This window comes from Xiphophorus couchianus, chromosome 15, assembly GCF_001444195.1.
Source record: "Xiphophorus couchianus chromosome 15, X_couchianus-1.0, whole genome shotgun sequence".
In the NCBI taxonomy this organism is placed as follows: Eukaryota; Metazoa; Chordata; class Actinopteri; order Cyprinodontiformes; family Poeciliidae; genus Xiphophorus; species Xiphophorus couchianus.
The window spans coordinates 22,976,818-22,993,497 of NC_040242.1; the positions used below are offsets into that span (position 1 = coordinate 22,976,818).

Here is a 16,680-nt window from a genome sequence, read left to right on the forward strand (position 1 = left end):
ATCCAATTATTCATATATATCAAACTGATCCTAATTATCAAGCAATGCAGTCAAGTTCAGTTCATTATTCAAATTGGGTAAAATGCTTTCCATATTTGTAAACCCAGCAGATTGCATCGAATCATTGGTGTGCAGCATTCACTCCTAAACCAGCATGTAGAGACAATGGGCTCTACATGATGCCTTTAGTTAGCTGTAAGCGGCCCCTCATGCTCAGCATGTATGACAATAGAATGAAAACGTCCCTTTTACAGGACGAACCCTCCTACAAAGCCTCAGCTCAGTGTGAGTGCTGCAATAAATGTACCGTTTGTTTCCCCTTGAATGATGCCACATCTGCAGAAACAATGTAGTTATGAGTGAAATAGCAGAACTGAATTAAATCCATAAATACACAGATTTTCAACATTAGAATATTTATTATCAAGCAGTATTGCACAACAACAAATTAGCAGTTTAAATGCTCTGGAAATTATGTCTCTTCTTATTTTGTTTTATTCTGATATTTTTGTCTTGATGTGCATTAATATTATCATATTGAAAAAGATTTTAAACTTTGTGACTCATCTTTCTAGTCACTGATAAAATAAAGCTTGTGTTATTATATCTCGCCCTAGTGAAAAAAAATATTTACTTTAGTATATTTCAAATATACTTACATTTGTGTAAGTACATTTTAAGTATACTAAGTATTAAGTGTACTGCCTTTAAATATATACAAAGTATACTAAAAGTATGCTTGTACCAATTTTGACATTATAACTTTAAACACACTTAAATATAATTGGACCAAAAATACACTTAAAAAATATATTAAATAAAAGTATACTTTAAGTGAACAAAATATGTATTTGCCCAAGTGAAAATATACACTTGCTCAAGTGTATATTTAAAAGATATTCTAAATATCTTTAAAATATCTGTCAAAGATATTTTGTGTATATTTTAAAATACATGTTCAAAATAGATTTTTTTTTAATTCACTTAACGCTTACTTTAAATGATTAATTTCAGTATGTTTGAAATTACATTTGAGTGTATACTTTAGGCTAATAAAGTATGCCTTTTTAGGTGCCTCAATAATCTTTTACTATTTTTGTTAAAATGGCAAAAAAATAAAAAAATAACAATCCTTATGGTGGAACGTTTTGTAATGCTGTCATGCCTCAAAATATCAAACATTAACACTTTAGTAACAGAGGTTCTACAACAAAAACAGTACTTGTTCTTAACACTAAATGTTGCAGGTATCTTCATGTCTCTCCAAATATGAGCTGTTGTTTTCAGTTTTTTTACAAAAAACTATCATTTACCAATCCATTTTCAGATGTATGATGTAAGATCTATTATTGAACTGCATTAGCTCCAGTTCACACTCCAGACCAGACCAGTGGCAGTATTGCACACTTTCAGATCTTTTGAAAAGCGCCATAAAAAGACAAAAAGCCATGAAGCCAGAGAAGAATCAGATTCTGTTCAATTCAAATTCGCCATTTTTACTCATCCATCCATCCGTCCATCCATCCATTCATTTTCTTCTGCTATATCCGAGGTCGGGTCGCCGGGGTAGCAGCTTCAGAAGGGAGGCCCAGACTTCCCTCTCCCCAGCCACTTGTTCCAGCTCCTCCGGGGGAATCCCGAGGCGTTCCCAGGCCAGCGGAGAGACATAGTCCCTCCAGAGTGTCCTGTGTCTTCCCCGGGGCCTCCTCCCGGTGGGACGTGCCCGGAACACCTCACCAGGGAGGCGTCCAGGAGGCATTCTGACCAGATGCCACCTCAACTGGCTCCTCTCGATGTGAAGGAGCAGTGGCTCTACTCTGAGTCCCTCCCAGATGACTGAGCTTCTCACCCTATCTCTAAAGGAGAGCCCAGACACCCTACGGAGAAAACCAATTTCGGCCACTTGTATCAGCAATCTCCTTCTTTCGATCATGACCCAAAGCTCATGACCATAGATGAGGGTTTCAACGTAAATTGACTGGTAAATCGAGAGCTTCGGTAAATCAAGAGCTTGACTCAGCTCTCTGTTCATCACGACAGACCGGTACAGCGCCCACTTCACAGCAGACGCTGCGCCAATCCGCCTGTTGATCTCCCGCTCCCTTCTTCCCTCATTCGTGAACAAGATCCCAAGATACTCTGCCAAGGAGAAGCAGAGGCTTGTATAAATATTAGGAGCCTCTGCTCGTAATACTTATGCAATAATATAATATTTAATATTATTGTATAAATATTTATACAAGTAAAAATATTACTTGTATAAAAATGTTATACGAGTAATATTTTTACTCGTATAATACTGAATTAAAAGTAGAGAGGGCCTTGATAATAGTTAGTAATTTTGGTAAATTCATGCTGGTGACGTCCTAGTCCAAGTGAGGATCAACAACAGAACATTCCCATTCACTGCACTTTACAGAAACCTACAAAATAAACCATAGAGCTATTAAACAGAGAAAGTACTTGTATTTTAAAGTGCAGAAAAACGGCAAAGAAAAAACTATGACTTAAAGTTTTTAAGACATTGTGGACTCGCTATGTATGAGATATCATCAGAACTGATGATGATTGGGACCGGATGCCTGGAGTGGAAAAACATTTCTGAGTGTCTGTTTTGCCTGTTTATGTTAGAAGTAGAAAAAATAGTCTAGTCAGCAATATCATAGTATCAGCTGATGTTGGCCTCAACTATGAAGCTGTTTTAAGTGTGGACTTAAGGGAGACAATCTATCTTAAAATCTTTCCATCCATGATCTGAACACACTGATCCTTGCAGGGTGCTGAGGGGGGCTGGTGGTGCCCATCTCCAGCAGTCATCAGATGAGAGGCGGGGTTCACCCTGGACAGGTCACCAGTCCATCACAGGGGCCTGAAAGCCAACAACAAATAAAATGTATAAAAGAGAAATGGTAGATTAACAAGGGGAAGAAATTCTGTCCAATTATTTTTAAATAAAATCATGTTTATTATGCACTTAGTATTGGTAACACACGAGTTTTTGCTGTTTATAAAATGTAGCCAGCTGTTCAGTAAAAAGAAGAAAAAAATTAAAAAACTTCCACCATGAAGATGATGTGGAGCTTCATCCTCAGAACTGGTTGGTGATCTGGTGGAGCCAGAGCCTCTTCTGAGACAGAAAAGTCTTTAGGTTTTCTAACACCTGATCCCTGGCTTCCTCTTTCATCTTCATTTGTTTAGACTGCAAAAATACAAAAATATGAAGATACAAACAATGATGAACGAGTTATAACAACAGCCTCACAATATCAAAGTCTCTTTGGGATACTGAGCTTAAATAAAACCAGGTTAAGTTTATGAAGAAAAATATTATAGTCACACAAACAGAGCCTCCATGCAGTTAGAACATGAAGCTGAATGATTGTTATAGTAATAATCATAAAAGTAACAATAAAATTGATAAAATAATTATTTCTGAAACCAACGTATGTTTGTTTATATGTGTACTGAACTGTTTATAATTAAACGAAGATAATTAGCATCTTGGAGCAAACTTAGCACCAGCTACACGTTAGCAGCTTTTGTCTCTTCGGTTCCTTTCGTGACCCACATTTCATTTCCATCAGTTGTTGTCCAGTTGTGTTGTCGTCTAACTGTTCTTAGGAAGGAGAAATGTCAGTTTGTCTGGAGTGAAACTAGAATACTGTGACATTGAATTAAAACAATACTCTGTACTTGGTGAAATATTTTTCACATTTCCTCTAAAGTGTACCTATTGTTTTATTGTGCTAATTTTCATAAGCATGTTATCTGTAAACTTTGAATGTATTGACAATTTGTACAATTCTGTGATAGTATAATGTACTGTTGAAAAATGTGGGTAAGACTTTATTTGATGGGGTGTGCATAAGACTGACATGATACTGTCATAAACATGACATAACACCTGTTAGGAACATACTAACAGGTGTCATAAAGTGTCATTCGGTAAATAATGACACTTTCAATGAGAAGTTGCTTTAAAAGTTGGATGACAGGTGTTATGTTTATGACAGTGTCATGTCAATCTTATGCACACCCCATCAAATAAAGTGTTACCAAAATGGTAAGATATTGAAAGCACAATGTAACTAGTTTCACCTGGAAAGTGTTTTGTAATTAATCCTTCTGTGTTGTGGTAGTCTGATGTGTTTGCAATGCTGTAGTGTGTATGAAGCATGTAAAGTGGCAAAGCAGAATAATAAAAGACATTAAGTAACTAAAAAGTGGACTTCATTAGCAATTATAATAGAAAAATAGTATAATTGTATCATACTGTAATCACACTATTAATATATAAAATGTGTAATGCCAATATGCTTAAAATACATTTTAAATATATAAAAAATGCAATGTACTTAAACCTCACTAAGTGTAATTTAAGTCGTTCCAAAAAAGTACTTGAAAGTACACTTAGTACGCTTAAAAACTATTTAAATACTATTAAAATACACTAAGCACAAAATTAGATGTTCCAAAATGTCACACTTTAAGTTAACTAATCCTAAGTGAACTTGAAGTATACTCAAGTTCACTTGAGTGAACTTATTAGTTTGACTTCAAGTATGCTTAAGTATGTTAAAATTGAATATACTTAGTATATTTATTTTTCACCTGGGCGTGCTGAAACGCTTATTAATATTTTATAATTAAAAGCTTGTCTGTAGCCTTTTGCCAATGAGATGTTTACTATCTGGAGAGATGAAAAGAATGAGAAACATTAAAACGTGTTATATCTATTTATTTATTTATTGAAAAACTGTTTGAAAATGAATCTGCCTGGTAGAAAGGAGGAAGTGTTTCCTCGTTCCCAGCAGCCGCGGCTGTTGACATGGGACTGGGACAGACACTGAGGGGGCGGCGGGAGAAGCGCGGACGGACCTGAGTGGGTTTTTACTCCTTTCCTCCAGACAGCGGGTCGCCTCCTCGGGTAGGGTCGCCTCTTCGTGTCGGCAGCTGGAAGAGTTTATTCTGGAGCTCGGCTCGAACCTCGACACTGTCTGTTCGTTCTGAGGTGAGTTTGCTGATTAACTCGTGTTTTGCGTGTTTTCGCAGTGCTGGACTGAACAGGAGCTCCGTGATTCACCTTTGTTAAAAATTACATTAGCGACGCTAGTGGGGCAAAAGTAGAAGCGAAGTGTTTCCGTGAGATTGAACGTAACATTTTCTAATATGCTTTTCGGGTTTTGTTTCTGTTGTATCGCCACGTAAAGTTGTGAAGCCCGCAGCTTTAGTGACCATGTAGATAACAGAGTGTAGCTGTGGCTGGTTAGCTGCTTCCCTTCTCCTGCTTCAGTTCAGGGAAAAGTGAAACAAACTGCAGCCTGTCGGGCTGAAGGAAGAGACTTGAAGTTGTCTTGTTTAGATCCGATCTCTGCTCACATTACGTTCTCAGAATTCTGACCTCCGGGGAATTACCTCACAAGATAATGTTATGAGGCAGATGAGTTATTATGCAGAATCACAAAACCCCTCAATCACGGCCGTGCTGGACATTAACTAGACTACAGGCTCCGAATAGTGAAGCACCTGGATAAGGTACAGCGGGATTAACTGAAAACTTCTCTGCAAGTCAGAATTTTGCCTGAGGTTTATCCTTAATATTCAGATAATACGGGCTCAGTCAGGACACCAGATGATGAGATGCATAGTTATGAGGTTATACAATGCTGATTGTGTGTTCTAGTAATAAACTGCAAGTTAAACATAAACTTCCACCCAGAAGGCAGAGAAAGAGGATTTTGGTTTTATGGAAGAAATGATCTGGGAACAGCAGAGTGCATGAAGGTTCAGGCTACACATGGATGATCATTTTTTTAACTTTTAAATAATTTCCCGTGTTTGTTAACCTGATGCATATGTTAGAGTTTTCACTGCTCTGCTGCATTTAATGTTGGATGATAACAAGCTGAACCACAATCCGGGATGCTTACAAAAAGCAGCCAGGAAGCCATTAGCCACATATCGGAGCAAACCAATATGATGGTATGGATGATGAAGGTAGAATGATTTTATGTTTTAGTGTAGCATTTTAAAATTGTAGTTTTATCTTATATTTCTTTACTTTAAGAAGACTCAATTGTTTTCCAATTCAATAAAAGTCTTTCATCTTTTGTTTATTGTCAAGTAGATAATATGAAAAAAACACAACAGATTATTTTGTGGCCCAAATGATCATATGAGAAGCTTTTAGGAAGAAAAATGACTCCGTTATGTCCCTGAATGTTTAAATGGCTAACCACTTAGTGTATATCATTTCATGGCTGTATGAAATGAAATAATTTAATGCAGTGAAGCAGCAGTGATACGTCCATCTGTCCATCTGCGTGTGACCCTGGGGAGCTGATTAGCACAGACCAGAGCTGACAGTGGCAGAAGTTACCAAGTGTATAATGGCATCATAGTGGGCAGGCAAAGGCCCAGTTACACATTTATGAAACCAGACACTTGAGGTGATTGTTAGGTTTATAAGGAGGTCAGACTGTTATATAAGGATGGCCTTACTCTGTTTTTAAAATGATCTTTCATACATAAACATTTTACATTAATTCTAAGTCTATTTCTTGTTTTCTGCTGTAAAAGCTGGACATAAAGCTTCTTTTTAATACTTTTTGACATTAAAAGGGGCTTTCATCTCTCTCTCATCTCAGGTCTGCTTAACTATTTATGCTTAGCTATAACCAGTAAACTCCACGCATAATGTTCACTCAAGTGGATGGGTGGTGAGGGGCATCTTTGTCGGATGCTCTGCTCCACAGCTGACACTTCGCTCTCCCAGCTGGAGAAGAGACAGGATGAGCAGCTTCCATGTTTGTAGGAATCATAAGTGAACACCTGATCCCTCAGAGTTCAGAGCATTAGCCTCATTATATCAGTGTGGATGAGGGGAGGGCGATATAGGACTCCGACTGGCCAGTTTAGGTTTAAAACACGTCATTGTCAAAGATCATTGTAAAAGAGAGCTAAATACAAGCATTGCAGTAAAAGTGAATCTAAAATGTAATGGAAATTATTTCAAAATGTAGACTAAAGCTTTGTTGGTTGATTTATCCTGTTTGCCATTGGAAATGAGCCAAAATAGGTTTTGTAAATAAGCAAGATGTTTTAAATGCAAATGAAATATTCACACCTCTTTAGAGGGAAGTGAGGGTTGTGGCATGGGCCCCTTGCCTTCCTTTTTCTTTCACTAAAAATACAGCGATAGAAACATGTTCTCCTCAGAAAATAAAAGCCAATCTTGACTTTCCCAAGAGCGACAGGGTGTTTTTTTTCTTTAGAATTAATCTTTGATACTGATGATTTGCTAACTGGGTCTGAACAGTGCAGAAAAACGTTAAAAATTAATTTCTGATCTTTTTTATGGTCTTTTATTTCCGTATGTGGTACTGAATCAGACATGTATCCAACAGTGGCATTGCATTTCTGCCGACTTTTACATCACTGACATGCATCATCATTCTGCACCAGAAGAAGTAAATTTGGCAAAAGGTGGTAAATTTGAACGTAAACAATGACTGAAAATTATAATTATGAAATTATGAAAGAAACACATCACAAAGACTCCACTCCTAGTTTCAGCTATGCATCCAAATAGACTCCAGAAGGCCGTGGCTTTTAGATGTGAATTGAGCATCAATTGAAGTCATTGCCAGGTATGATTGACCCAATCATCGTCATTTACGGTTTCTCAACACCTGTTAAACCATCTGGACTTTTTTCATTCTACAAATTCCTACCTGTCTTTTGATTTGAACTCAATATATAAACAGCATTCTGCATGTCTTTCAAGATGGATTTTTTCAGGATCGTGAGACCAAAACAACATTCTCGGTAAATTAAATGCAGACTTTTAAAATACCACACTACAGTAACAATTTAAGCTCAAAACTGAAGATGGTTGTAGTTTTGCGACCCCAGGGGCTGACATATTTGAGATCTCCAGAAGTAGCTGATACCTGCAAGGCATGTTCAACGAGTGATGAGAAAACTACTCGGGATACACATCACTCATGAGCTGTGTGCATTCCAATGAACGTGAGGAGCCAAGCTGTTGACCCCAGGTTGACCTCTTAGCAAAGGGTGATAAAAAAGCAAGAAGGACATTGTTGTGTTAGTCCAGCTCATATGAGAAAATGCTTAATAACTTGGTTCTTCCAAAGATTTGTTTTCTGTAATTGCAAAGATCGTTATTGCTCTTGGGAGAACAGGTTAATAAGTATTCACCAAGGCCTCCTCCCTGAGCCATGTGAACAGGGAGGGCTTTCTTATTTTGAACTGAGATCAGACTTCCAGAAAGTTTGCACAAAAGCCTGTTGCCTAGCTGCAAAGTAAGGAGCCTCTCTGACCCTGCTGCGCCTGCTTTGTGAGGCAAGTATGACTGAAGGGATTCTCTGCAGAATTGTGTGGAATGCTGTCAGCCAGAGAATTTGCTGCCTTACTTAATTGTATTCAGTTTTTAGCTGGCATGCGGGTGTCATTCAACCATGGTAACCATGGTGCAAAGAAACTTATTTCGTACAAACAATTGACCTCTGACAGCAAAGGAACAGGGTCCTGTTAGAGCCTTCATTTGATTCTCAGTTTGTTTTGTTTATTTTGAATATTTAGGAAAAGGTGATGTTTTAAATCTCACCAGACTCTGTTGTTTGTAGATGAATTTAGAGAAACTGAGATTTAAAGACTCTTTATTTGTGTCCTTTTTTGTTCGGTGTGTTGACTGGAGTTTGTAGGTGAACTACAGAAGAGTTAGAACATGTTAAGACCAGCTGAAACACATAGATTATGATTATCATCTTTAAGTCTTCAATCTGGTGCATTAGCCTCAACAAGCCATTTTTTTGAAGGACAGTTTTGTTTACAGAGACTTCATAATTCATTTTAATTGTTGTTTCTGTTGTTTTCTATATTTATTTTGGATATTCCAAATGTCTTCTAGTGCCAGTGTTTAAATGTTCATTAGAATTTAAAGTTTATTTATCTTTGAGGATGTGTTCTTGCATTTTTATGCCATTATTACTATCATATTACTTAAAAATGTTCTCAAATAAACAATACCATCGTTTATCGCAATAAGCTCTGGGACAATTTATCGTCCAGCAAAATTTGTTATTGTGACAGTCCTACTCATATATCAGTCTGACCCAAACATCAAAGCCACACAGATACAAAGTGAACTGACATGACAGACACAATTATTTGCTATGTTTTAGATTTTATAGATTCATATCATTAGATCCCTTTTCTCTCTATCCATTTGGGATATAATCCATAAAGCAAACATGATGGATTATGTATAAAATCACAACACATTGCAAATAAACATTACAAGAATGGGTTCACAGTGGACTCTTTATTTTTTTGCATTCATCAGAAAGTTTCTTAAAGATAATCCATTTTGTCTGGATTTCGCCCTGCAGGGCCATGAGAGTGTGGTTCAGTCCTGCTGCTGAATGCCAGTCACTTCCCGGCTTTCTGAAATAAAATGTATATGCTGATATTTGGGGGATTATCATTACAGACTAATCTCTGGGAATTGTATGGAAATGTACACTGTCCCTCTGCTCCTGTTTCTGACTTATAATCTTGTGTGCATGACTTTGTAAGGTGTCTGGAAGACAGAGGCCCAAAATATAGTTATCAGAAGGCAGCGCACTGTTTCTCGTTTTCCATTACGACTATATGATCTACAGATGACCAATATTTCCTAATTGCATTTGTAATTTCCCTTCTCAGAAATGATGGTTAAAATTTTTTGTTTTCTTCTTCTTTATTGCTTCATTCTTCTAAAATTAACTTGACGATTATTGGGCTGAATGCGCTTCGTCTTTTTTTTGCTGGAGCTGCAGTGTTGTGTTGGTTTCAACTTGGCTGCACTTTACTAATGTCAACAACTAATGGGATGTTAAGATCAAATAGTTGGTAAGACTTTATAAGCAGTTTGATACAGTAAGAATGAAACCATACACACATAAAGAGTATGTAATAACAGTATGTAATGTCAATCGAATGCTGTTTGTCTTCCTTTTATACTTTCCCTTCATTTTACTAATTTATATTTGTGTCATTTCGTTTTGTCTTGTTGCCCCCCATGAACACGTGTCTTTGTTTTCTTTCTTTCTTCCCCTCTCATGTTTCTTCTACAACTCTAAATTTTGTTAGATATGCCCTGCTCTGTTCTTCCTTTCTGTTTGTCCAATTTTGGTTTAAATAAAAGTCACATAGACATACATAAATTTAAATTCACAAATTTAAATTATGTAGGCTTACACAAACTAGGGTTAGGTTACACAAACACACACACATAGGTTAGGAACATAACAGGGTGAAATACACACACCTGCATTTCTGAGTCTGAATTTCATACTACAAACAAGCAAGGTGGTATGACAATAAAAAAATCCTTGAATCCTTGAATGAAACACTTTTCATAGACTGTAAATTGTAAATAACTACTAGATGCTGAAAGTTCCAGTTGTTATGGAGAAATTGGCAAAAATATTTATTCACAGGACATTTAAAGAACTTTTTAGAATTAAAATAAGCAAATATATCCTGGCGGAGATTTGAAGCTTCGTCCCAAAAGAGTTAACCTGGTAGGGGCTCATTGCCCTTGTGTATAAATCTCAAAGACCCAATCAGACTTTAGAAATGTTCTAAATTCTCAAACTTGGTAACTTCAAATACTAGAAATATCAAGTTTGAGATTTTAGAAAATCTTCAAACTCTTCTTTTTATTGTTAAAAATGTCTACATTTCAATATGATTTGGTGTTTTTATCACTGTATGAGATGCTCTAGTTCTGGTCTGACCAAATCTGCCTCCTTTTTGTTACTCTTTATGATTTTTTGGTCTGTCTCACATGATCCCAGAAGGACTGCAGATGGGTTTTACTAACTGAATAGCAAACGTGTCGGCCCCCTCTGTTTTCCTGTCGAAGCTGATGTGAGCAGAGCACACACTGATTTTTGTGTATTTTTCTTTATCTGTGTTTCCCAGACTGTAGGTGTATGATGGCGTGCCGTCCTGGCCGAGTGGGCAACTTCTAGCAACAGGAATTCAGTGACACTGGCAGCCCCCCACCAGGCCATGCTGTATCCCTGTGTATTAACTAGATTACCAAGCAGCTTCACCTTCTCAACATTTCTCATCATCTGGAACTCTATGTTCAAAGACAGCCGTATCACTCGCCCTGCTTCATGAGCCAGCAGGATGCAGCTGAGGTCCTCGCACTTTCCGAGCGCCTCCTCATAGCTTCACACAAGGGACAAGCTGACAATGTGGTTCAGCTTATCAACAAAGGTGCAAAAGTAGCCGTCACCAAGGTGAGATTTTCATTGAGACTGAGCTTCGAGAATACGTAATGCACAGGTGTTGTTTGTTTTCATTTTCTTTACTCTTTGCCTCATTACCAGTGAAAACAGAGTATCATCTGGTTGGTCAGGCAGATCTGTTCAACAGCTCAGATCAACGAGTCCAAACATGTTTGTCAGATTTGAGTAGTTACTAAAACATGTTTCTTACATTTTGATGGCTTTGTTTTCAGTCCTTCTTCAAGTCTTTCCATTTCTATTTATAATTTGATTTGTGTTGCTAGTGATCTCAAGAACATCATGTATAATTTGCAAGGGCACTTTGCATCCTACATTTACATTCAAACTGATTGTGAATGATTAATAGTTCAATCAACGACTTTGGTTATCAACCTCTCCTCTGAACCAGTCGATTCTGAGCTGAACTATACCAGCTTTAACAAATTCCCACACAATGCAGCTGAACAAACCAATATTGATGTGTAAGTTGTTGTGGGAGACAGTTTTCTGATACAACTGCAGTTTTCAACTGCGTAGAACCCACTAAAAAAGCACCAACAGATGAACCTGTTTATGTCAACAGGAAGTAGTTTCATTAACAGTACTTAAGCTTAAATGTGTTGCACAAATTCACCTAACTAGCAGTGGAGAGGTCCTGGTTTCAGGTGCAGGCTGGTTGGGCATCAGGGAGTTTCTCTCCACTGATATTGCTGCCTCTCACTGAGCCACAGAGCCGACACTGAAGGGTTAGCTGGGGAGTTTCACGACTTCTTTCCCCAAAATGTTCACAAGTTGGGGACTCAGTGTATAAAGAACTTGAATGTATTCACTGTCTTAACAAGAAAAATGTTCCAGATATTTTAGTGGAAGGAAAGTTGTACTGTGACTGGTCTCATTTTCTACATATCAAAAATACATTTAAAATAACTGAATACCACTAACCCTCTGTGTGTCCCACAATGCCTTGCTCCATTCCTTGATTATGGCCATCATGGTGTCCCATCAGGAACACCATGATGTTTCCAAAGACAGAACTGAAGACGCTTTAGGTCAGATAGATGAGAAGTGATTAGATGTGAATGTGTGTGTGAATAGGAATGACTGATTTCATGTGAAACGTTTTTGAAGGTCCTGAAAAGCGCTATGTAAGTCTGACGCCGCTTCATTGGCAACATGATGATTCTCTTTCAAATGTCTATTTAAGCTTTTTCTGTCTAGCATTAAGTATCACATAGTAAGCTCAAAAGAAAAGGGTTAAACTGTCACATGTTTGCTTGTTAGATTTTATTAATGATAAAATATAAGGTTTCCCAAATGGACATTTATGGTGTTATTTTTATATTTTGTAGTATGAGGGAACTGTTTCATGTTAGTCCTATTGGAATAAAACCAGCCATCTGAAACGAGAGCGGAGAGACTGTTGAAATCACTGTTTCAGACCATGTTGATGTGTATTCATGTGATCATACATAAGGACTACAGCAATGTTAGATTTGTTGCTTTGCTCTGATGGATGTATTTTGACCAGCTGTATTTAGGCGTTTTGATAGAAAGCCATTACAAGAGCTTAATCCAGGCTAAAGAGGGCAGAGTTTCGTAAACATTGCTCTGTCCAGGAAAAAAGAATGCTGGGATAGATATTAGGTGGTTGCTATGGTGAACAGGTTTAGACTGAAAGAAAACAACAAATATTTAGCCCCCAGTTAGGCACTGGGATCTGTATGGTGGAAAAGATCCAATGAGCCATCTTGAGAGTCTGAAGTGAATTCACTTGTTATGTCATATAGCAGAAACAAAATCACATATAATGACATAAAACAGCTGAATATGCTGGGATTGTAGATTTACTGCATAGGCATTTTTTAAGGTAATTTATATCTCAGATGAAGTAGACCAAGCAGTTTTGGAATCACTCAGTTGAGGAAAACCAACTATGGTTTTCCTTAAAATGAGTTCGTGTAATTCTATGAATGAGTGTGTATTTAAAAGAGAGGACTTGCAGACTTGACAAGTTGCTAATAGACAGAAAACATGGCCCCAAAAAGGCCTCTAACATCCTGGTACACCAAGAAAAACATTCTGGAGAAGGTCCTACAAAAACCTGTCACACTACGCTTATTGATTATGGAAACTAGCTCTTTTTCAGATTTGATGGTCTCAAAGCATTTCCATCCAGGAACACATAATTTGCTGACAGGTTATGTGCCAGCAAGTTATGTTGGCAGATAGCACATCATCCAACTATGATGTAGATCATTTAAGTGATCCACATCACTTAAATGATGTGTGTGCTGTGTGGATGAGAGAATCCAACAGGCCAGCCTGAAGCAGAGGCCCGAGGCGGAGGCCTGGTGCTGGCCTGAGGCCTGCTGTAGCTCTGTCAGCGGCTTCGTTCCAGCGAGGTCCAGTGTAACCCAATCTGCAGGCTGATGAATGTGGATCTGTGCCGCACCCAAACACAGCAGACCTCAACCTGGCAAGGTGTCTGGTGTTTAATCCCACACACAAGCCTTTTTTGTGTGGGAAGATGTGTAATTAAATTGTGTGTAGTCATAATAATTACAGATTCATAGTAATCACCTGAAAGGAGTTGTTTGAAGTTTGAACAGTTGCCCACATAGTGGTATCTGGCAAGACTGTTTATCTTCATCCAGTTAGAATAAAGAGTGCTAGACTGTGCTAAATATAGAAATTGTTTAAGAAAATATTCTAAATTAAACTATTTTGTCGCAACTAGGCCTGTCACAAGAAACAGTAATGAATTAATCGCATGGTAAATGAAAAAAACAAAACTCAATAATTTTTATTTGCTTGATTTATCGTTTTTCGCTTTTCTCTCTCTTTTTACCAAAAACTGATTGATCTTGGTCTTCAATCTGGTGCTTTGGTCTCAACTATACCTAAGGATATTTCAAATGTCTTCCAGTTCAAATGTTTAAATGTTCACTAGAATTTAAAGTTTATTGTCATTATTGCTATTATCTTAATTGAAAATGGTCTCAAAACAACAATATTATTGTTTATCGCAATAAGTTCTGGGACATTTTATCATCCAGTAAAGTTTGTTGTCGTGACAGGCCTAGTTGGAACTATTATCTTGCTGTAAAAACTGTTTTTTTTTCTCACTCCCTGAGAGGATATTGCAGTGGCTGTAGTCTAAAGAGAGGAGGAGATCACTTAAGGAGACCGTTCTGTGTTTGGGTCCGAACCCAGAGAAAGATAGTGCAGACTGTTAGAGTTGAGATGGGTTTAAGATGGGCAGCTACGGCACGCTCAAGGATTTTGGACAGGAAGGGGAGGTTGAAGATGGGTCAGAAGTTTGCAAGATTATCAGTGTCAAGACCAGGTTTCTTCAGAAAGTAGGTGATGGTAGCTGGTTTGAGAGACTGTGGGACAGAAGCAGAGGTGAGGGAGGAGTTAATAATCTTTGTGATGAGGGAGGAGATGGTTGGGAGACAGCATTTTATGAGAGCGGAAGGGATGAGGTCCAAGGAGCAGGTAGGAGTTTTGATGTTTGACAGAAGTTCAGAAAATCATAACTATGACAAAAATATAAGTCTTTTTGTCATAGCTAACTTTCTAAATGAATTCTTATTCAGTTTTCATCTAGTTTTCAAAAGGAAAACGTAACTATAAGTAAAACAACCTCTGGCCATTTTGGTTTGGGTGGCTGTCCACAGACTCGTCTCCAGCAGGATGCTCATATCATTTTGTATTCTCTGTTTGGCTCACATGAACAGCTGTGCAGATTCCCCCCTTATCAAAGGGCTTAGATTAAGGATTTGTTTGTTTCCCATGGATTCAGTGATGTGGTGCATTACGGTGTGTGACAGATTGTCTTGCTTTGTGCTACTAGAGGATCACAGCCCATTTCACAGCAATTTAGACATTTAGAGCCATCCAACCCTGTGAACTGTGTGTGGGACTCAACCCCTCAGTGAAGATGTGATGTCCTCTACCTGCAGCATCATGCGTGCTTTTGTGTCCACAGTACGGCAGAAGCCCCCTACACCTGGCTGCCCACAAAGGTCACCTTGAGGTTGTGCGGATCCTTCTGAAAGCTGGATGCGATCTGGACATTCAAGATGATGTAAGTGGATTGAGTCAGCTATAATGACCATAGCTGTTTATTTATTGTAATCAGCCACTTCCATTCCTAACTGATGATGGTTATGAGCAGCTGCTTCTTTTTTTGCTTTCAGATCCTTTTAAGTTGGAAAAATCATTTCAACTGTAAGTTAATTTGAACGCATTAATAACTGTAGACTAATGGCCTTCGGTAGCCTTGAATGGGACCCTCTGGAGTGCCCACTTGTGGGAGAGCCTACAGGATGCACGTCCATTTTCACAGACAGTGATAAGCCAGATCCTTGGCGTTGTCAAGTGAATTCACTGTGGTCAGTGAGCCCTGCAACTGGACGCAGTTTGTCCTCCAGGACATGGGGGAGCAGGACTTGCAGACTAAAACAGGAGGAAGAGGAAAAGGAGGAGGATCAGGGAAGAAGACAGTGGAGAAAAATTGGGAGAGACACTGACGCATCAGAAAGAGTGAAGGAGGTTAGCCAAACCTAATTTTAATGAGCCGGTGGAACTCTGTGTCCCTTCAACCTTCCTTCCCTTAACAACCTCCAATCCTTCACTACTGGACCTGGCTCAGCTAAAGTCTAGCTTGGAATGACACTTTTCTCAGCTTTTCCCTCCCATTTTTCCTTTTTTCTCAGAGAAATCATGTGCGTTGATTTTCTCTCAGTGCTCTTATGTCACATTTGACCTGCTCAGTGTCCCTCACTGCTAATCTGCTTGTAAGCAGCTATTCCCTTTATGGTTAAGTATAGATGTAAGCTGAAGCTTTTTCCTGGAACTCTACAATCCAATATTGGGCATAATTATGTTCAAAGGAGCATATTCTTGTAGAGTATTGTTATTTGTGTCATTTTTTCACTGAGTAAGGCTGGTTTGTAACTAAAGAGCTTAAAGTTAGGGAAGCAGAATATGGTCAGTTGTCTTTAAGCCTGCTCTTCAGGCATGACATGTATTATAGGTGCATGTAATTTTTTACATTTTACATCTTTCTAATAGACTTTTAACCTGTCAACAGAAATACAGAGTGAACAAAGGAAAGCAATGCTGGATTTCTGCAAGATCCACAGAATCTCCATAATAGCCAAACCCCTTTTTTCCTTTCTACCCAGATTTCTGTTGTAGTTTGGCCTCATGATACATTTTCCTGCTAGCATTTTGCTTAGCCTCCTCTATAGCAGTCTTTCAATTTTCATGTTAAAGATGATATGTAGTTATGGAAAACCCTTTAAGGACAAGAGTCCTCAGATTTAAACCACAAATTGTCACTGTAGAGAATATAATATTTTTGCAC

At 38.1% G+C, this 16,680-nt stretch overlaps 1 protein-coding gene across 5 annotated transcripts in view; it reads left to right on the top strand.

Annotated features, from left to right (window-relative positions):
- The first annotated feature begins 4,818 nt into the window (after positions 1-4,818).
- ankrd6b (ankyrin repeat domain 6b) overlaps positions 4,819-16,680 on the top strand; it is a 37,164-nt gene continuing 25,302 nt past the window's right edge. For 3 of the 5 annotated variants that reach the window (XM_028040215.1, XM_028040216.1, XM_028040218.1), the window contains exons 1-2: positions 15,298-15,396; positions 15,509-15,863. In XM_028040215.1, coding sequence (XP_027896016.1) covers positions 15,576-15,863 — 288 coding nt within the window. In that variant the 5' untranslated portion in view covers positions 15,298-15,396; positions 15,509-15,575. Of the gene's footprint in view, positions 5,012-10,992; positions 11,319-15,297; positions 15,397-15,508; positions 15,864-16,680 lie in introns of those variants that run through there. The other 2 variants (XM_028040217.1, XM_028040219.1) reach the window with 2 other exon arrangements.